The sequence below is a fragment of the Gallus gallus genome, chromosome 8 (genome assembly GCF_016699485.2).
Source record: "Gallus gallus isolate bGalGal1 chromosome 8, bGalGal1.mat.broiler.GRCg7b, whole genome shotgun sequence".
In the NCBI taxonomy this organism is placed as follows: domain Eukaryota; kingdom Metazoa; phylum Chordata; class Aves; order Galliformes; family Phasianidae; genus Gallus; species Gallus gallus.
The window spans coordinates 20,216,117-20,238,232 of NC_052539.1; the positions used below are offsets into that span (position 1 = coordinate 20,216,117).

The 22,116-nt window shown below is 47.0% G+C and overlaps 1 protein-coding gene across 8 annotated transcripts in view; it reads right to left on the reverse strand.

Moving 5' to 3' along the window:
- ERI3 (ERI1 exoribonuclease family member 3) overlaps positions 1-22,116 on the reverse strand; it is a 97,213-nt gene that overhangs the window by 73,987 nt on the left and 1,110 nt on the right. For 5 of the 8 annotated variants that reach the window (XR_003076577.3, XM_015291305.4, XM_015291303.3 and 2 more), the window contains exons 2-3: positions 14,698-14,966; positions 2,602-2,718 (exon numbers count right to left, since the gene is read on the reverse strand). Coding sequence is in view for 7 of the 8 variants with exons in the window: in XM_046944848.1 (XP_046800804.1) it covers positions 2,602-2,718; positions 14,698-14,966 (386 nt within the window). In the remaining variant the exon portion in view is untranslated. Of the gene's footprint in view, positions 1-2,601; positions 2,719-14,697; positions 14,967-15,471; positions 15,585-16,822; positions 16,903-22,116 lie in introns of those variants that run through there. The other 3 variants (XM_046944849.1, XM_046944850.1, XM_046944851.1) reach the window with 3 other exon arrangements.

The following is a 22,116-nucleotide window of genomic DNA, read 5'->3' on the forward strand; positions in this document are numbered from 1 at the left end:
TAGGAGATTAGCATGCAGCTCCTCAAAGTGGTTTTTAAAGCACACTGGCTGGCTTCTCTCCCTCCTCGCTGCCTCTCTCCCCACACGTTTGCCTGGCACAGGAGGACAGAGGCAACCTGACCACAGGAAGAGCCCGAAGGATAGGTACAATTCATTACCAAAGAGACTGCAAAAAGGGGACCAGCTTTCTGCTCTCCCATCCTTTGCCATCTTTTCTGCTCTCAGTTACGTACATCAGCCCTAACACCCACCCAGGTGCACTGGCTTTCAGCAGCACTGTCTGATCTCACACTTTTGATAAAATATAAAAACATCAAATTGCACCATTGTAAAGTTTCACTGGCGATTCCAAGAAGCACATGGTATTTGGGAACACAAACAAGCGATAAGGCATTTATCTTTCTGTACTTTTATTGTCTGTTCCTTCAGGAAAAAAAAAATCAATAAAAATTAATCATAAAAAGAGAGCAAAGTACCATGAAAAAGCCTGAACAAGCACCTCATGTGTGGAGGGAACCTGTCATTTCAGCTCCTGGGATGAGCTTTCCTGGCATCAAACCACCTGTATCTTCCAAAAAGGCACAAGGAGCTTTTTCTCCCCACCTTCTCTGCCTCAATGTTTTGCACACCCTTCACCAGAACCAAGCCTTACAGCTCGTCTCCTGCCAAGGGATATGGGATCAGAGCAGGGCAACAGAATGAAGCAGCGTGGAAGGCATGCTCCCAGCAGTGGTGTGGGAGGTTGGAGGAACCTCCTGAAGCCGGGGTGCAGCTCAGCCACCCCAAAACCTAAGCAGAGAGATGCCCTGAAGGTGACCGCAAGCCCTCTGCCCTTGCAGACAACCTTTTCACGTTGCTTTCTTCAGCAAGAGGAGTGTGAGAGATGCTCCAGACCAAAGGAATAACATTGGGTGGCCCTGCTGAGTCTCACACACACAGTCCTTACTGAGCAGTGCAATCACCTCCTGGCAAAGCAATGGGTGGGGAGAAAGAAAGCAGCAGCAGGGCAGCCAGGCTCCCCTGCAGTGTCAACACTGCTGCTTTTGCACCAGAGTTTATCTGGGAAACCATCGTATTTCTACTCCAAGACAGTTTGCTGATTACCTAAACACTTGTCTCTGGTGTACAATCTGATAATCAGGCCTGGTCTTTCTTTGTAGACAAAGAGGCCAATAAATCTCACCCTTTGTAAGTAGAGGTGCCTAGACAAAGCCCTTTACTGGCATTTAGCAAAATGGATATTTTTCAGACAACAAAAACGAGCTGAAAGCTGATGGTGAGCGCTGGAGTTGTGCAGGCAGGAGCTGTGCTGGAGTGGAATACACACCACAGCTGGGGCTGCTCCTGGGGCTGCCTATATTTCCCAAACCCCATTGGTCTCTATGGGGCCTCTGCAAAAAGCAGTACAAGATATAAATGTACTGGGGGGGTGAAGTTGCAACAGAGGAATTGCTAGGAAAAGGAACATCAGTAGGAGTGAATAAGTGAGATGACTTCTGTAGAAATCCAATGACACACAGCACTTACCTTCCAGGCCTTACTCTAGAAGGGAACATTTCTCTTAGGTGCAAGCTGTGAGATCTATCACAGCAGACGTCTGAATCAGCATACGTCCAGCAAGCCTGCTGTGCATAGGGGCAGCCCAAGTAGTTGTCCAGCTTTCTGGTGTTAAGGTTGTAAAAACATTTCCAGTGTAGCTATAAATGTGTGAAAACAGGGCCTTCTGAAAGCCCTTCTCCTGGAAGTAATGTTCTCTGAGCTTAGTTTTTTACTTATTTATTTATTACCTCTTTTAAAGTTAAATAAATTTATATTTATATATTTATTTATGTATTTATATATATAGAGAGAGATACAGATATTATAAATTTAAATAAAATACATTTGGCTGGTTTTTAGCTACAGGAGAAAGAAAAAAAGAAACGTGTATGTGCGTGTATGTTTAACAATGTGCAAATATGGAAGGGGCTGGCTGGTCCTAAAGATGGCTCTGCTTAACAGAGAGGAGTCACCTGGAACCAGTCACTACATGCAGGACAAGCATGCAGAACAAGCTTCTCATTGCAGAATGCAGCCAAAGAGAATGGAGAAAATACAGCACGGTGCCAGTGCTGCTGGATGACACCAGGATGGATCAAAAAACCTGGGTACCCTGAGCCCGCAGTCAGTGCTTTAGTTGCTGCTCTGGATAACACTAAAACGGTGAAGGAACAGGAAAAAAATCCAAAGCAAAAGGAACTTAAAAACTCTTGTGTTGATGCCCTCGGTGACCTCTCCCAGCATGGCATGATCCCAAAGAGCTTACGTGGAGGCTGCAGTGTTTTGTAGATTACCTAACACACAGCAATACTTCTGTTTTGTGGTCACCCAGGAATACGTTTATCAGTCGTAGATAGAACCTATGTCAGCTATCAGGTCATAACTGAATGATCATAACTCATGAATCCAAAGAGAGACCCCTACACGCTGCTACAATGACATAAGAAGATCGCTTTGTCCTCAACACGAGGCAGGACACTGCGAGCAGTGGGCCCCAACCCTGGTGCAATGGAAACCTGCTCCCCATGGGACTCAGAGAACCGGGGAACCTTTGCACTTTACCTCTGTACAGAAGGGCGTAAGCTGGGGATGCACCACAGGCTGAACATACATGTGAAAGGTGGATTCGATTTCCATCGTCCTTCCATTCAGCTTCAGGATAGGGAATTCGATGATCTCCTGAATGGGGCGAGAAGAAGAGCAGCTGCTCACGTAAACCAAATAAATGGAAGCCCCAAAGAGAGCCAAGCCCAACACAAAGCTCCATGCTAGGGTGCAGGAGCCCAGGAGAGGTGAAATCAAAGTCACAAGGAACGCTGCAGAGGGAGGAGAGGGACCGGAGCCCCCCCAAGGCACCACCATGGAACGCAGCACAGCAGCGCGCCCTGCTTCATTTTCCTCTTTGCAGACAACTTATGCTGATAGGGAAATAAAAACATTCTTCATCGGAAGGGCGTTCAATTATTTGAATAATCAACAATCAAAAATTTACATGGACCTGTTAATAAAAAGTTTAAACAAATCCCGTTACGATGGATTTCACAATTATGAAAAAATATACGCGGAATTAAAGAAGCCAACCGCCGAATAAAAGCGATAAAATCCTTTGTGTTCGCAGCCCTCCTTCTTCACTCCCTCTCCTCCTTCCAGTTTAATGCAAGAGGAGAAGCGACAATTTGTTTGGTGTCTTTAAAGAATAATTTGTCTATGTTATTTAATAGAGATGCATGGCACCGAGGTTCTGGAGTGCAAATGAGCCCTGCTGAGTGATATCCACGCACCGAGCCTCTCAAATCACTGCTGGGGAGAAACGGAGAGGGGGAGAGAGAGAGAGAAGCAAAAAAAATATATATATTGCTTTTTAATATTCAAAAACAGTTTGCAAAATTTAATCAAAGCAGAGCAAAAGCTAACATTTTTACCACTTTGACATTTTTATTAGCGCTTTCATAAATTTTTAAAACATGAATGGAATTAGTTTAACAACAACAACAACAAAAAACTGCCTGAAAACATCTGGAAGAGACAAAAAAGAAATAATATATATATATATATATTAAAATCCTGTGTGTAAAATTAGCATGTGGAAGTGCAGTTGCTGCAGAGGAACTAACACCGGTTTGGACCCTGGCTGTGACCCCCATGACCCGCAGAGGAAACGAATGTGAGGTCATACGTGTGAGCTGATGACATCATGATCCAGCAGTGGGTGGGTAAATGGAAACAGCAAATAATGTAAATAGAGGAAACACCCAGCGTGTCCCTGGGAGGAGAGGTATCCGGCCCTAAGCAGGATGTGCTCTAGGGGGCACGTGCCTGCAGGTTGGAGAAATGAATGGAAGCAAAGTGTACGCGGTGCTGGAGTGCGCAGAGGGAGGCAGCAAGCAGTCAGATGGCTTCACAGGGGCAGCTGTGCACGCAGAGCAGCTTTGGTAGCACCTCTCCCTGTGCTGTGCTACCCACTGAAGGGTCGGGAGGACCCAAGGATCCCACTGCTGAGAAGGAACAGGGAGGAGGACACAGAGGGAGGAGGGCTGAGAACTGCCCGGCTGCAGCCAAAGGCACTGGCCACAGCCGTGTGGCATCCCCCATTGAACTGGAGAAAGCGAGGCTGGAGGAGGACACAGCTGAACGGGGCAATGGAGAACCCAAGGAGCGCCCCCAGGGGCCATGGAGCGGTGGGATGCTGATGCACAAAGGCACTGCCTTCCAGCACTGACAGCAGGAAGCGCTGCCAGGAGGGTCAGGTTAAAACAGACCGAGGAAATAAAAACTAAACGCTACTAGAAATGTGGAAAATTTAACAACATCCAGCGTTAGAGTGGGTCTGGGGAAGCACACAGCCATGCAGTCGGGGTGGGACCTGCAGAGAACTTCAGCTTGGGAGAAAGAGCAGCAGCTCTTCAGGGCTTATTCGGCCTGTTTTTAAGCAAGTGGTAAAGGAGCGTTCCCCAAAGGCTGTTTATCTGCACGCTTCCTATAGCGGAGATTTTTCCAGGCTCTGGCAGTGTTTGCTCCATCGGTATCTAAGGCAACAGATCCCGGCCCCATGAAATCAGCCCCACTCCTCAGTAACAACGTTAGCCAGTCCTGCAATGAAATTTAACCTGTGACACTGCTGTACTTTTCATTTAAACTTTCATTTGGAGAGAAGCAGTGTTCGGAGACCCTGCAGTTTGTCCTGCTAATAAAGACAAGTGTTGGGACCTTTAAAGGTGCCATTCATCTTTTGCCTTTATTAAATTCAATTTTCTTAAGCCCATGATACATCATGAAATTAAGAGTTGACATTCCTGCAGAAACAAAAATATCTATCAAACATAAACAGAAAGGGGGGGAAAAAAAAAAAAAAAAGGCCTCTATTACCAAGAATTTATGGCTTCAAGTTGATCTGTTGCCACTTTCCCCCGCCCCCCCTCCCTTTTCTTTTTTTTTAACAAGCATATGGTTTGTTTTAGATATCCAAAATGTTATTACAGATCTAGGATTTCATTAGTAATTATGATGAAATGGTGAGCCCTAACGCACACGCACCTCCCAGCAGCCCGCTAAGCTCCATCCCTACAACCAGTGCTTGGGCCAGGTGAGGAAAGGAGCGGAGAGCAGCACAGGGAACTAAAGGCAGAGCCTCACTGCAGCCCCCTTCCCTTCCCACCACTCTGACCGGCCCCACGTGTGCTCCCCCCACCCAGCACCCTGCGTGTGCTGCGGCGATGCTGGGGGGCCCCACAGCCACGAGCTCCCAGCAGAACAAATGCCCCCGTTTGAATTCTGCGAGCGCCGCAATTAGGGGCTTCTATTTACCACCGCGAAGTCACTTGGAAAGGAAATCCGGGATCCAAACCGCCGGCAATAAATAAGCGGCTTTTTATTTTCCTTTCCGCGCGGTGCAAAGTTGAATATGGTTTGTGAGGGGAAACGCCGCGCGCGGCGCCCAATTACGGGCATTTGCATTTATATTGTTAGAACACAGCGCTCCCGAAATCAATGCTAACGCGCTTACAGAGACACGGGCACCCTGTCCCTCCCTCTGCTGCTCCCCAAACTCCGCAACAATGGAACCTTCAGAGCCGCAGGCTTACACGGATCCATTACCCAGCCCGCGCTCTTTACAACAACCTTGCCTTTATGATTTCGTGGTAATTCAAACAAATCTATGTGACAGCTGGCTCGGATTTGCCTTGTTTCTTTAAGCGTTCCCCGAGAAGAGGAGCTGGGTGCCAGCAACGCGGCCGGGCCGTCCGCAGGGCACTACCCAACGGTGCTGGACTTCTCTTTCAAAGGGATCTGAAAGATTCATGAGGCCATGAGGAACCAGTGCCATAAAACCAGCCTCTCCCTGCCCAGCCGCCTTAAACACAGCTCCCATCCCTGCTACACCACAGCACAGAGGGCGAGGATGCGGCCCTCTCCATTTTCTTGGCAATTACAGCTCTGCACAAGCAGGCAACTGCACCTACTCAGTGTCTCCTTGTAGCAATGAGACCTCTGGGGTTCGGCAAAGAAAGCAGCCGAGGTTGCACTCATCCCACAGCAGAACTTTTCCGCTCACTGCTTTGACCCAGCAGGACTTACACACACTCTGTGCCCTGCTGAACTCCCTGCCCGGCTCTCAAAGCCCTCTAACCCAGAAGCCCACGTGAGCTGAGGACAGGGCACGCTCCGGGACGCCGATTTATATCTTTGAGGAAGACCGTGTGGCCAATTCCATCCTAAAACTACCAGGGAATAATTTATCCTTTATACCCACCCCCATCCGCGAAGAAGTTTAATAAACACGAGAATAAAAGATGCCCATAAAAATCAGAGCCTACTATTCAAAACGCAATAAAAACAAGCAGATGCCTTTGAGAGAAGAGGATTTTTTCCGGCAGGGAAAAGCATAAAACATCCTCCCAAAGCCCACACTACACCTCCGAAGAGGCGCATACGATGGGATCCCACGGAGGGGACGCGGGCTGAGCACAGCTCATTTCCTTCAGCCATTTTTGCTCGTCCCCCCTCCTCGAAAAACTAAAAGTCGTTTTATGCACAAGAAGCTTATTTCTTAAACAAACACTCGTGGTTTTGATTTACACCACGGGCTGCTCCTAAATAATTTATGGCGGGTTAAATTTATTGCACAGCCCTGGCCGGCTGCAAATTCGAATTGCCAAATAATTAGATTTTAGGGCAATGCTTATAAATTATCCGCCGATTTGTCCGGACTTGTTTGTCAGTTGCTTTGTGCTTCGGGTCATCTTTGGCATTTCGCTGTTTGTGTTTTAATTGCTGATTTACACTTTGACAGATGAGAGTTGATGCCTCCAAGATCCGGGTGGGTGCAGGGGGGTGGCGAGGAGCAGGAAGAATCAGAGCTTTTAAAGGCCTGCAATTCTACTTTTTTTTTTTTTTCCAAGGCAATTAAAATGGAAAAGGGACACAATAAGGACAGCACTACCCTTAACAGGTCTGCATCCCCCGGTTCCATCCTCTGCCTTAATTATTATTTTAACTAAAGCCCTTTCCAAGTGAGCAGCCTCGCGCTGGCCCGCGGGGGCAGTAGCCGAGATGACCTCAGAGGTCTCTTCCCTGCTTCTAAATCTTTATTGAACTGACCAAAACAGGTGCCACAAAGGCCATGGGGGACAGTGGAACCTCTGCTGGACCAAGGCTGCGCTGACTTCTCAAGGATGCTGACCAAAAATCAAACACAGGGCACAGGCAGGAACGTGGAAAGATCATGAAGCACCAGGAGAAGATATGAGGGCAGCTTCTGCTCCCTGATCATTGGATATATCCAAGGTTTCTTTTTTCCCCTCTGCTCTTTGGATAATCTCACCTTCTACCCCCAACATTCAGGCAGTGGAACCTGATGCCAAAATCTACATTTCCTCAGCTTGGAGCAGTCTTTCAGGTTCTGTGCTGACATCAAACCCAGCTCAGGTTTGCAGGTGCTTCCTTACAACCGTGAGGGTGAGGGACCATTTCTCTTTCTTTAATAGGAGCTGAAATTTCCATCTAATCACATGCCTCCAGGAGCTTGGGCTTTAAGAGACATCCAGTCCGTGCACCTGCCCGAAGCCATCAGCATCTGCCCCTAAATCACTGCCGACTTTGTCTCGGCTGCTTTTACAGACTCCAATAAGAGAGACTCGCAGTCCCCAGGCACTCCATCCTAGTGCTTCATTAGTCTTATCAATGGAAAGTTTTTCTTAATGCCTAATCTGAATTTCCCTTGCTGTTGTTTAAATTCATGACTGCTCCTCCTCCCCACAGCAGACGCAGCCCAGAACCAGCTGCATTTCCCTTTCTTCTAACAGAAGAGCTCACCATCCACACCCCTCACACAAGCACAGCCCCACGCAATGCCTTCCAGCCTGCACTCACACGTGCGTGTTGCAGATCCCCGGTCACACTCACCCCCTCTCTTTGGGATTCTCTTGAAACACTCTCAAATTTTTAAAACATGGAGTCCAAGCTGAAAAACTCCAGCTGAGGTCCCTCCTTACAGGACCACAAACAGGAGCATCTCAAACACAGCATTTCGCCTCTCAGCTTTGGGCTTGTTCCATTCATGCTGCTGTGTCTGACTCTTTGATAGCTGGCTCAGAACCCTTGTCCTTCCATCCCAAACAAACCTTTGGTGGCCATCTGCTCACAGTCTGCTTCCTGCCCCTCACCATCACCTCAGCTGTCAAAAACCACTTGTTTTGATCTTTCTTTTTTTGCTGTTTTCATCTCCTCAGCTGCGTGCCACCAACAAGAATAAAGTAGAATTCCCCCTCTTACCACACCTGGGATGCAAAATAGAGACACACCAACATTTCAGCACACCTCTTCAAGCACTGCTGACATATACTTAACCACCCAGAAAATCCCCACTGACACAGACAACAACAATTCAAGACCAACTGGAGGGAAGTCAACACTTCAACCACGTTAAAAGCAGCACGTACGAATTTCAAGCATTATCTATTACAAGATGACAGCTACACTATATATCGATATATAAAAATAGATAGATAGATAGGTGGGAGTCCACTCCCTGCTGCTACAGGCAGCTGGCCTGCACATCCCCACTGCAGCATCATCGAATCATTTCAAGCTCCAACCTCTTCACCTGCTATTGAGCAGCACAAGCGATCGATGTTCCCAGCAACACTAAAACATCTGGGCTGGGCAGAAAGGGCATGTTAGTGCATGTAAATGAACAGCCAGGGTTTTACAAACATCACAGCTAACTGCTGGTGACAGAGCGCTTCTGCTTGGCATGGAGAGGAACTAAATTACATAGCTGAAAGCTACGCTGCCATTTGATGAGTGCCCAGCCCAACTGAGGGGATGAAAGCAGGGGACATGGGCATCCCCCGCATCCTCCCCTTTATAGGGAGGCTTTCTTCAAAGCCATGAAGACAGCACAGACTTCAAGACCAGGAGCCTGCACTGCAGCATCCCCAGTGCCACAGCAGGGAAGAGTAAGCATGGCACCATCCCTTACCTTCAGAAAGGCACGTGATGGCAGCACTCCTAGCATCCTCCATACCTCCATCAGCTGCTTAATGGCAAAGCAAAGCCACCTTTCAGCACCAAGAAGCTGACTTGCTGGTTCAGGAATGCGCACAGATCTTTTCTTTTCAGGGTGACTGCAGCTCAACTACTTTCTGCTGTAACAACAAACCTACTTAACATGGCAACTTGTCACCCAAACCACCTGAGATGTTTGCACAGCTAAGGATCCAGCCATCAAACAGCACAGGTGGGAGCTGCACAAGGGGAAGGGCAGTGTGATGGACGGCTTCAAGGTGGCCGTCCCATTCCTGTCAATGTCCAACCACAAGCCGAGCAGGTTGGGTCAGGTTGGAAGCGCAGCAATTGGCCACCCCAGCATCTGGTATTTGAGGCTCGTTGCTATCACAATACTGAGTTTGTATCTTTAAGTAAGAAATTGCTTTGAATTTTGTCATACATCAGGTGTCTTGCTTGGTGGTCTGTAGGCCGTGCAGGCTAGGAGATCTGGATTCAGGCACTGTTCATGTTATCTAGCTCATCAGGTTTAAAATAAATACAGGTAATTCTGCTGCCCTGTCAGATTCGCACGGGTCACAGCAAGGTTGTCCCTACTCACTGCAAGAGTGAGGGAGGTCTCCAAGGCAGGACGGCTGCCCCACAGAACGCAGCTTTTGTGGGTTGCAGACCCACACCAGAACCTTGTCTGCCCTCCTCCGACCCCCACATCCTTTAAAATAAAGACATCATTCTTAATAGTGGCCAAAATAAGATTTCACAACAGTCCAGTGGAACTGCAATGAGGCACACGACGTATGGAAAATGTGATAAAAAGGAACTGCATCTCTTTAATTTCGGATGCACATTGAGTTAGGGATATTTATGTGCTCTTAGCAGAACGTGTAACGGCTCAGATGAAGCAGCTACAAGGCCTCAAAAAGTTTCTTCAAACGACTGTTTGAAAAATTAATGTGAACAGAAAAGCCATCTAAAACAGCTTTCCTATGAACTATTTCCTGATGCTCTGAGAACTTAAAGCATTACAACATAAGAAGAATGGCGTAGCAACAGCCATGTAGCTTCATTAAATAAAGGGTATAAAGTAAGCCATAATTGGCAAAGAGATGATAAATACGTATTTTTTTACTTAGTTTTAGTAAAAAAAAAAAAGAGACTTGAAGCAACTGTGTTACATGCATCTTTAATGGCATTCCTCTAGAAATAACATTGTAAAAGCTGAATTGAGGACTATGTATTTAAAAGTACAGCCAAGCCTAAGCTGCATGAAGACAGGTAATTGCAGATTAATATGCCACTGTAATACTTACACACAAGAGTGCTGAGTTAAAGTTGCCATGGGAAACAAGGCTGAATTTCTTCACTTTTCAGCAATTCACCATCAACCTCAATACACGTTTTGGCAGGTGATTTCTAATGCACTGAGCTTAGCAGCTACACAAGAACCGTGCTAGCAGAAAGCTGCTGCAGGGGGGATACTCAGGTAGAAGAGGCAGGGACAAGCACATCTCCATTATCAGCCCTTCCATGGGATGGCAGCAACCAGCTGCCTCGTGAGCCACCTCCTGCAGTCCCGATCTGCCCTTCATAAATCACATTAAAGAAAGACCGGCTCTCATTTATTCACGTGGTTTTGTGCTATGATCATACCTTGTTTGCACGCTTAGAAATAGATTGGTAACTGGGCATGTGCATATTCATAATCTCAACGATTGCAGTTTACGTTGAAATGGTGAGTGATGTTCTGCATTCATTAAATTAGCAGGTATGTCCAGTTTCGTTTGACATCACTTTTAATTAAAAGCATACATTAAAAAACCAGTCAAACACTAAAGAAACTTGAAATAAATAAGATACACTGAAGAAAACTACTAAGATGTTTTTTGTATTTAAACCACACAGTTGAAGTGAGTGAGGAAGGTTATCATCTGTAATTAATTAATTTCTCTGCCTCTGGTCACAGTGTCCTTTAGTAGAGATCTGACCGTTTCATACCTTCAGAGAGAGTGGGAGGGGGACATTTCTAACTCCCAGCTGATGAGCAAATCTGAGCAAACCTAAGACAGTGAAGTCAAATACCTGAAAACCTGACTGGAACCAACAGTACCTTCAGCACTGCCAAAAGTTCATTTAGCAGTAGAACAGCTTCTACCCCCAGCAACTTCCCCCAGGGTAGGGCCTGATGCCCTTCTACACAACCTGGCAGCAGGCACACAAGCTTAGATAATATTCATTTGTCATGCAAGTGTTTTTATACATTACAGTAGAGAATGACATCTCACGTAGGGGCCTAAAATCAAATTCATGTTTGAAAAGCTCTGATTTCTATGATTCTGTCATCAGACTTTTTTTTTTTTTTTTAACCTTTAAGAAAATCATCACTTCTCATCCACTTGGCAGAAGCTGAAGGCAAAGTGCAGGGCTTGCTGAGTGAATGGGGCACAGCTCCTCACGGCACTGCCAGCACAAGGGTACAGGCAGCTGCACATCTGAGCCTGGACAGCTCCTCAACACAGCACTGAAAGCAGCAGCCAACATAAACAGCCACGTGCGAGGACAAAGGGACAGAGGAGCAAGCCCCTCACTTATTCGTGCATCTTCACTTGTGTATCTAAAGCACCACACGTACCTACCCTTACGAGCTGACAGCGTACAAAAACAGGCACTTATAAACTGTTAGCAGGCAGCAAGGGAAAAGAGAAGGCGACAGAGCTGGAGCTGACGGATGAAGCACGCTGCCACTGCTGCAGGTCCAGCTCCTGCTTGACCCCACTGGGCACTGGATCGAGTTCCAAACGCAAGGTAAGCTTTGAAGAGATGCGAGGGAGCAGCAATAAACATCCCTTACTGCCAACCCCCTGCTGACCTTTGGCTGGTTAAAACACTACATGACACAGGCCGTGCCTCTATTCTTCCACTTTTCCCACCTATCCATCTGGGGCGATGCAGATGAACTCTCCACCTTCTTTTCTGCCTGGGATGGTCTCGTCATTCATAAATAAATCTGTAAGCCAAGCTGCCCTTTTGTGCATTTAAAAATGCACTTTGATTTGGGGGCATATCTGCTGAAAGCTATCAAGTCAGGGAGACGACAAGGATGCAGGCTGGCTGGCACGCTCTGTGCCACCAATCCTGAGAGCACCTCTCCTCTGCGAACATAGGGCAGAGACCACAGAAGTGGTGAAGCACAGGGCAGCTGCCACGCAGCCAGCAGTCACGCCACAAATGGCTTCCTAGGGGAACATCGCTGTCCTTGACTCTCCTTGATCCCCTTTGCAGATGCTGTGCCACAGAACCTTGGAGGGGACCAGATAGCATGAAAGAAGATGGAAACGCAGGAGCTTCAAGTGAGAAGTGAGCACTGTGGGCTTGCCCAGGGACAATGAGGCTGCTGACTGCAGAGGAGCACAAGTAAATACAGTGGAAGGGGGAACAGATGTGGAAGTACATACCTCAGCATAGAGAAAAAGATAGCTCTTTCTGCTAAGGATCAGGGATGATTTGACGAGTAGTCAATGAGAAATGTTAAGTGTACTGCACAGTGCAAGTGCACTCTGCCAGACTTCCAGGCTGAGCTGGCTAAATTTACAGCTATGACTACCCACTGAATGTAACTTGGATCACGGCTTAGCTCTTTATGCAGCCTCCTCATCAAATTCTAGAGCATTTGGATTCCACTGTATCACTTACCACACTTCTATTTTGCAAGTAAGGAAACAAAAGCAGAAGGATCACAGCTAAGATCAGAACCCGACCACTCCCAGATCCACTCTCATATTGCATCTCCAAAACCTGTGTGCCATTGCTCCACTGGAAGATAATGCCAGGCAGACCTTGCACAAAAATCAACATCACTGAAATACACAGCACAGTTTGCTCACCCAGACACGTAGCCCAGCAATGACCAGAGCAACAGCCATGTCAGTCAGCAAAAAGGTGAAACATAGGTAGGGGCATCTGCTAACAAAGGCTCTTTTCTGTAAAGCTGCCCGATTCCAGCAGGCAAATTCAGCCTTTCCAGTGACACCGATTTCCATGCATTAAGAGCATTATTTATTTGCCAAACTCATTTGTTTGTGAGGACGTGAGGGCCTGACAGTCCTCACAGCACACAAGATATGATGCAGACAGGCACTGAACAGAGCACATTGGAAAAACAACACTGAAGAACATCTCCACCTTAAAGGGGCAACAAAATATATAGCGGATCTGCATTGGCCCAGGCCATTACTTTCTCTGGCAAGGACTTGGGGACAAAGCTCCTTAAAACAGTAGTAATCATATTCCACTCATGTTCCTTTTTACTGCCAGCTGTAAACTAGCTCCACATGCATCATGGTTTTGCATCAAAATGTGCACGGACCAAGCCCATATCCAAAGGGACAAGGTAGATCCAATTTACAGCCTTGACAGGTCTGTGCACCCGAGGCTGAGCGTGCAGGAAATAGCCTGACATCTCACTTGGACAGCAGTTACAACTGCCAGCAGAGCGAGATGCAGAGCCACAACAGCCTCCCACAAAGACCCAGAAAACGAGCAGCGAATTTGCAGTCCTTTTCGAGGAAACAGGAGAGATGGGCAGCAGTTGAGATGACTAAAGTCTGATCCCAACTTGCAGTGCTCCTTTGGTAGGATAAGCCCAAAGGAAGCCACAGCTGCACTGGGAAGCAAACCCACTGCACCAAGGCATCTCTTTACTGAGATGCTACACTGATAACTGTTCATACTGATAACTGATAACTCTATACTGATAACTGTTCATCATTTAGTATGTTTGAAGCAAAGCAAATCAAAGTTAATCTCAGGCCTGACGCATGTTAACAGCAATATTACTATGAGGCTAATTGTTTGGTACAGAGGAAGGTACGAAGTCTGAGTTCAGCCTGGACACTCAGAAATTCTGTTTGTTACCAGCCCAGCATTTTATCTTTCCTTTTTTGGCATGTTTTTCCTATTTAAGCAGAAACCCTAGGCCCATGCTGCTGATAAATGAACATATATCTAACTTACTCTACGCTATGATGGAAGAACTGGCTGCAGAAATACATCCAAGCCTCACGCAGATCTCTGCGGATCTCAGGAGATCAGACATTGGCAAACCTTTCTGAGCTGCTCCGTTCCTGTCTCATTACACTCCAGAGTGAACAACCGGGCAAGATAATTTCAGCATCACCACACAGCTCAAAACCATTGTTCCTCTCTATTTAGAAACACCATTATGCTGCACAAGCTCATATCACCCAAACTGTGTGTTTTTGTTTTTTTTTTTTTAAATAAACTACTGGCTAATAATAGACCTTTTCCTTGCAGAATCAAAGGTTGCTGTGAGCACTCTACTAATACAGGTTCCCAGTCAGCAATTTTCCAACCCCCACCACTTCAGGCAGACAACAAGCATACATGACTAAGTAGCGTCTGCGATAATACATGCATTATCACTTCCCTGGTGAAAATCAGGCTCCTTCATTTCACTTCCATCACAGCGACCTGGCACTGCTGCTTGAGAGAGCAGAAGCTCTGGGGGAGCAGCAATAGAAAGAAGGTGGGAGAAAGCAAGGCAAGTGAGCTATTCAGCACCACGTCTTTTCCTTCCATCTCTCAGAACAGCAACATCAGCTTACAAGCAGAGAATTAACAGCATCAACTATTTACCTGAGGATGAATCTGTGGTTTATCACATGTGGCCTCAAAATCCAGCACTAAGAAGTAGTGATATCTCTGTGGAGGGAAGGATGACATTGCTGCCATGGAAGCTCCAAAGCCGTGGGACGCCAGTTTCCTGCTTATGACAGAGCTGTACCCTTTGAGAAGAGCAGCAGGGAGGAGCAGGTGCACGGCTTGTCTCGCCCTTGGAACGAAGTGCTGGGGAAACTTTGCTGCTCCAGTATGGAGGAGTGCTATCATTGAACATCCAGAAGCATCTGAAACCGAAGAGAGACTTGTGTTACTCGTGCACTCGCATCCCAGTGCTGTCAGCACCGCTCCATCACGCTCTGCCAGGGGTTTTCCCTGTGCTTCCCCATGTGGCTTCCAGCACTGCCAACCTGAAGCAGCACAGCAGCCTGCACTAAGCACTATGGATGGAGCTCAAGGTAGCCCAAACCACATGCGCCTGGAAATCAACCCTCTGCAAACAGCTCTAAATGAAAAGCCACAGACAAAACAACAGCCATGGCTCCAGGTACCAGATCACACATACCTGCTGAGCCTTATGACAACAGAACAACACAAACTACTTATGCTTGAGAAGTCTGATCCAAAACCCACCGAAATTTCCAAGGCCTTGGTATTTCTGTATACAACACAATTTCCAGTACACAGGAACTAAAGGCAGCAAGCAAACCTCAGCACCACGACCCCTCAAAGCAGCCCGTTAACCACACCGAGACTGCCCTGCTCCTACAGACCCATGGCAGAGGAACTGACCATGACAACATCACCGGCCCATCCCGCTAAGCAGCACATGGGCACCCCTCCCAGCTCTGCTGGCCGACGGCAGCCACGTCATCCCCCACGCACAGCACAACCTCTGCGGGGCCGAGGACACGGGGCACTGGCTCTGGGCACAGCCTGTGAGGTCCCACCCAGCCACGTGTGCTCAATGCGGAACGGGAAGTGGAGCGCTCGCAGCCCGCGCACAGATGCGCTATTTGCACAAAAGACAGCATTTGCTCTTTCCCATCCGTTAGTCCATCAGGTAAATAATGCACGTGCCAAAACACACACTTAATGAGGTAAATAATACGCCTTGAATAGCAGCTAAATCTGTATTTACCTGCGAGACCAGAGAAACTCGGAAGGACCAGATTAGGAGATAATTGCGGCTGAGCAGGTTGTGTGCTTCGGGTAAACACGCGCTCTGCAACCTCCCCTTTGCAGGGCCGGGGCCAGAGCAGCACCCAGCACAGCACAGCTGGGAAGCAGAGGTGCTGCAGGGCTCCCAGCACTGCCCACACTGCAACCCCACGGTGTGAGCACTGCTACGCTTCAGAGCTTCCACACCGTGGGGGGCTGCTCGCTGTATTAGTGGCGTGCCAAGCAGCAGGCACTCAGAAAACCGAAAACCCAAGTAGCAAAAGCATAATAACAGAGTTTCCCCACAAGCCCAACGTCGTATTTATCCCAAAGGGGCTCAGCCCAACCTATTGCTTTTCCACCTACAGCTTTTACCATCATTAATAAATGCATTAGCGTGCAATAGCAGTTAGTCACATTCACTTCTAACCTGCCTCAGATATTTAAGGTGTACGTGCTTGAAATTTTCAGGCCTTCAGCTACAAATCTGAAGGTCCATCACTGCAATGTAACGTCTCAGAATACAGCAGCGTGTAAGTTAGTCATGGTAAAACCCTGTCTGTAGCCTGCTGCATAAAGCGAAATATACAGTTGGGATGGGGGAGGCAGGCAGGCTCCAACCCCTATATCAAGCACAGGCAATAAAGCACACCACGCTGTCCACCTACACACAGCAAAATCAGTGCTTCTTCCCTCATGCATCTTCACCGGCACGGGCAGGGCATCGAACGCGTGCAGTGTGAATCTTCAGGCCAGCCCGCACCGCGTGGGTGCTGTCCAACAGCTGGCATGGAAAGCCAACCAACACCTTCCCAGGCAGTCTGTGCCCAGCGAGCCCATCCGAGAGGGAGCTGAGCACTGAGCAAGGTGTGCAGGTGGAGCGTTCCGTGCCGACTGCCCTACGCAGACAGCATACGAACGGGAGCAATCCCGCTGCACAGCCTGTGCTCGGAGCCAAATGAAGTTTTAACTGCCTGTTTACCCAGCCACGCTCCTGGTGCCCTGGGAAGACCTTACATCATCTTCTCTGGGAAGGTCAGAGTGCCTCCGAGCACAAGATAGCTGTTGAGCAAACACGCTTTATTAGAAGTCATGTAAAGCATTTATAACTGCTGTGACGATGCAAGGCATGAGTAATTATCCCCTATTTTTTTCCCCGCTCTAAACAGACAACAACGCAAGCAATGCAGCTTCAGAAACTAGAAACCCTGCTCTATACACATAAATCCAGGTTGCATGATCCCATTTCCACACCTAAGCAAAAAAGCATGCCTATACTTCTCATGCACAGAGGGTGAGATTATCATCTCAGATAGTGCAAACTGCCACATCTGGCATCCGACCCTACTGGGTTAGTATTTCATATCACACAGCTCCAATTCCTTGCACAGATACATATGAAATATAAGGGGACCGTGCGCTGCAGCTGGACTGCAGGAATTGTTTTGACAGACTGTACACAGCCCTAGGAAAATGTGACAGCACGTTACAGTTGCAACACCCAATAACACAGGGAAGGGTCATGTCTGGGGGGTTTCAGCTGAAGGTAAAGTTAGCATTAGGTGCTGTATAACAGCTCTCCACCAACGGTGAGATACGGATGAACCTCAAGCCTGGGAACTTGAGCTCAATAGGCTCTCTGCAACAGACATTAATTCTTTTTACAACTAAATCTAATTAAAATCCTGGCAGCAAAACAAGGCATCTCTCCTTGCTTCTAACCCCCAAATATTCCCCATCGTATTTAGAGACAGAAGAGAAGAAAAGACAAACTCTGCTCGGGCTGCCCCACCAACCTTAAAGGATGTATTTTATAAAGCCTCCACTTACATGCTAAATGTAAAATGACCTTATCCCAGCATATATAAAAATAACTTTAAAAAGAAACAAACTAGAGGCCAATGCAAACAAAGACTGGAAGAAAAAGAAAAGAATGAAAAGCAAGCAAGGAAGCTTTAAAAGCAATATGGGTCAGTTTATTTCCTGAGCAAAGCCTGGGCACAGGCAACTACAACTGCTGCTCTCTGGCAGACAGCTGAACTCAAGGCTAGAGCAACCAAAAGCAGTTCAAGATGCAAGTCAGACTCATCTTATTTTACTGAGTTATGTTCATAAATATAAAGGGTAAAAAGACAGGGCTATAAAGATGTATTTTGTAGAATAACATTGCATACTTTTAGCAACTCCTGGAACAGAGTATGATAAAAGAAAAAAAGCAGGACTTCCAATTTGGGAGCTGCTCAAATGTGTACTCAGAGGTCAGCTGTGAGCCCATATTTCAGCTGCGAGAAGATGTAACTGAAGAACAATAGAGAGAACTTGATAAAAAACAACAGCATTAACCTAAAATATAATATTTCATCGGAGGGACTGCAGTCCAAAAAATGCCACCACCTGGCTTGCCTGGGAGACAGGAAAAGAGGCTCGAGCACAAAACCAGCTCAGCTTATTCACCACTGTCCAAACTTGCCAAAAATAAAATAAAATACATACAGTAAAACAAACAACAAAACACGTAGCTTTTAGAACCATTTTAATAATGTAACGTGATTGTAGACAGGTTAAGTTCTCTTCCCCAACGCGTTAACCTCACAGCATCATCCCTTGACCATTACTCCAGCGTACTTTCATGACCGCGCTCCATTTCTGGCTGGGTTTGTCTGCAGCACTGGTGGACAACCAAACCCACGTTTCAGAAAACTCATAACGTAACTTTCCCAGAGCACTGCCTTGGGATGCTCTGTGTTGTCCAGTATTACTCATCACAGCTACAATTTGGTATTAATCATTCTGCTTAGCAGAACTGTGCCCCGCCTCTCCTCACTGTGCATGCAGAGGTCCCTGTTCTCAAGAACTTACAGTCTAAACTTACATGCAATGCAGTGCAGGAGGGTAACAGCAGAGAAGAATGAGGGTTCCAGGGCAAACTACTCATCCGAGAGAGATGCGCATCTCGGTGGTTGAATTCAAACCAACCTGCTCATCGCATCACCCTGCCTGGGCATTACAGAAGGGCTGATTACAAGATGGAGGGCACTCCCAGCTTAAGGGAGTTCTCTCCCATTCCTTCAGCTCACTCTTTCCACTGCATTTCTCAGCTGCCACGGCAAAGGCCTAAGTCATGTCAAAGCACCAGAATCTACACACTGGAACAGGTTGCCCAAGGAGGCTGTGGATGCCCCATCCCTGGAGGCGTTCAAGGCCAGGCTGGATGGGGCTCTGGACAGCCTGGTCTTGTGGTTGGCGACCCTGCACACAGCAGGGGGGTTGAAACTCAATGATCATTGTGGTCCTTTTCAACCCAGGCCATTCTATGATTCTATGAAACTCTCACACTGTGAGAGATATGATGCTTAGGGTGATTTGAGGCAAAGGGAAGTCCTTCCTGGGGACATCACAGCCTATGAGGCTGGGAAACCAACCCACCTTGGCACATGGGGTGACACGGGGACACCCGCACCACTCAGACCACCCAGAAGTGCTCCCAAAGACACACAGTACAATTTCACTTTGATTTTATTAGGCCATCTCTGCCAGGCAACCCACTTTCGTCACCTCCTCGACTGGTCTCTTAAGACAGGTTTTGCTGGGTATTTTTAAACCTTCTCCAAGAGTAACTGCAGATCGACAAACAGAGCTAAGCTGAAGTTGGAAGAAGTTCTGCTCGGTAAAGGACCGGTCACTTACAACAAATGCAGAAGAGGAAAATAACAAATATTAAAACAAGCAGCAACAGCAGAGATGTATACAACAAAAGGCTGGCAAACCACAGCGGAAGAGCAGATTCAGCATCAAGGAGCAGAGTTCGAGAGATCCAGAACCCTCAAGCCCAGTCTTCCATCTCAGCATGGGAGCCACAAGAAAATGCCCTGGCGTGAACCTACACACAGCAGAGTTAACCAGCCCAATAGCCCTCAGAAGGCAGGCCCATATTCCCTCTCACTCTTATTCTCTTGCTGATCATCAGACACCAGCTCTGAGCTAGTCAAGCCTCGCTGAGAGCCGATTCAACCACAGGAACCCATAAAACAGCTAATGCAGCCAGAATAAAACACAATTAAAACAAGATAGTTTCCTGCCGGCTTAGTGAGACGAAACAGCCCAGGGATGGGCTGGATGAGCGCCAAAGCTCTGAGGAGGGGATGAGCCCACACTGGCAGAGGCAGGAGGGAGATGAGCCAGTGGAGCCGCTCAGCCACTCACCCAACCACGTGCTACCTATGGCTGGGATGGCATGGCAGGGAGCACGACATGGAGAAGGCATCTTGGCTCTAGCAGCATAAACACATAAAACGCAGGAGTCAGAAAGCCCACCGGGCCATCCTGTCTGAACCTCATGTAATGCAGGCCATTAAGTTTCCACTTCGTTACTTCTGAATTGAGCCCAAAGGCTCGAGCATCCTTCAGAAAAGTTTCTGGCCTCGAATGGCAGAATCCAACACAGACGCTCCCCGCTACCTTCAGACTGCTCATTCACCAATGGTCAATCAATTCACTGTCAAAAAACAGCACATCTTAGTTTTCATGCAAACTTTCCCAGCCCTGGATTATGGAAAGAGTTCTGAAATTTATGGCATTTCAGTGCTCTCAACCCACAGAGCTCCCAGTGCCAGAAGTCAGACTTGCAGCTACGCCTGCAGTCAGTAAAAACTACTACTGCTTATTGGCCTAATTTTGCGTAAAGGAGAAACACCGGGCTGGCCTCTGTTTAATGGAATCTAACACACACAATTACTTGGTTTTCATACACGAGTGCCTCAGTTGCTCAAACCACTTAAACAGCTGCACACCTTTGTTAGCTGAAAACTATGAACGTGAAGGTTAATATTTAAGAGTGCCAAACGAATCTCAGCTCAGATGCAGGGAGCCAAGACTGACATTGCTTGGTATACCCTCACGGCTCATCGTCACAAATGAACTCTAGAAATGTTCTTTTTTACTATTATTTTTAATAATGACATCTGTAATAATCTGTAACTGCCCAAGGTCTGTCCTGTTGGATGGACAAATGCTCCAAGCAGGAGAGCAGCTACAAGAGGCTTTCCAAACAGCCCAGTCTCAGCGACCCTGGAAAACCAGCCAGGGGAGTTGCAGACTCTAATATCCATGATGGCTGTTAGGAAAATAAAAATTAAAACTAAGAAGAAAGCTATTTGGGAGTGAGGTGTCATTACCTGTGCAATGTGTCTGGGAAAAGCACAACCATTCAGCTGGCACTTGATCAGCATAGGTAGCACTCTTAGGGGAAGGTTGCCAAATGGGATCTGGCAGCAGCAGTCAGCACTGCTGCTCTAGCACACGCTTCATATGCAACAGCTTGTCCTCTTCTCCCCCCATTCCCCTGCTTGCTGTTGCACCACGCTATCAGCCTATTAGTTCAGTACAGTTAGAGTAAAACACCAGCAGTCGCTAGGATGAACATTTCCAGCCACAACACATGCTTCAGATCCAGAGACATGTGAAAGCCACACAGCTGCTACATGGTGTCCCATGTCCTCCCATGAATGCAGCCACCACAGCCAGTCCTACACCCGAGCACCACACCAGAGCAGCACCTGCAGCCTCACCATCCTTTACTGGGAGACGGCCAATGGGTCAACACAGCAGCAAAATCTTCATGCATTTCTGCATCTTCCAGAACTCTACTTCCAAAATTTAAGGGGGGAAAAAAAACTAAGACAAAGGGATCCATTTGAAGTTAAGCATCTCTCAACTGCAGAGCGGAAACTTAAGGTCACATAAAATCACTTCAGTGTGTACAAAACCCAAGGACTTCTTTATTTAGCATCAAGCACATCAGCGAGTTGGGTTTTTTGCTTTTATTTTTTTAAGGCTTTAATGGATTTCTTCAGGATTTCGGTAATGCTCAAATCTGTTCGGCTACATATCCTAACTTGTTTTTCCCTCTGACAAACAACAAACAGGTCGTTCACGTAGAGCAACCCAAAATGTGAAATAAACGAGAAGCAGAGAAGGGCCACACTTTGAAACAAGGCAAGAATTTAGTCCACGCAGTAAATTAACATCAACATTCAGCAGCAAAGACCAAAACTCGGTACTTTAAAGAGAAACAAAAATATCTGACATCCAATTTCCCAAGCCCACACAATGAAGAGTAACCAACTGGATCTCTAAGGCATTATTTATTTTAAGAATAGTTCATTCTCGGAATAATAACTCATATGTCAACTTTATATTAAAGCGATGAGATGCCACAACATTGCAAAGAGCAATTCAGTGATAAAGTAAAATCAAGTTACCATTCAAAGATACACC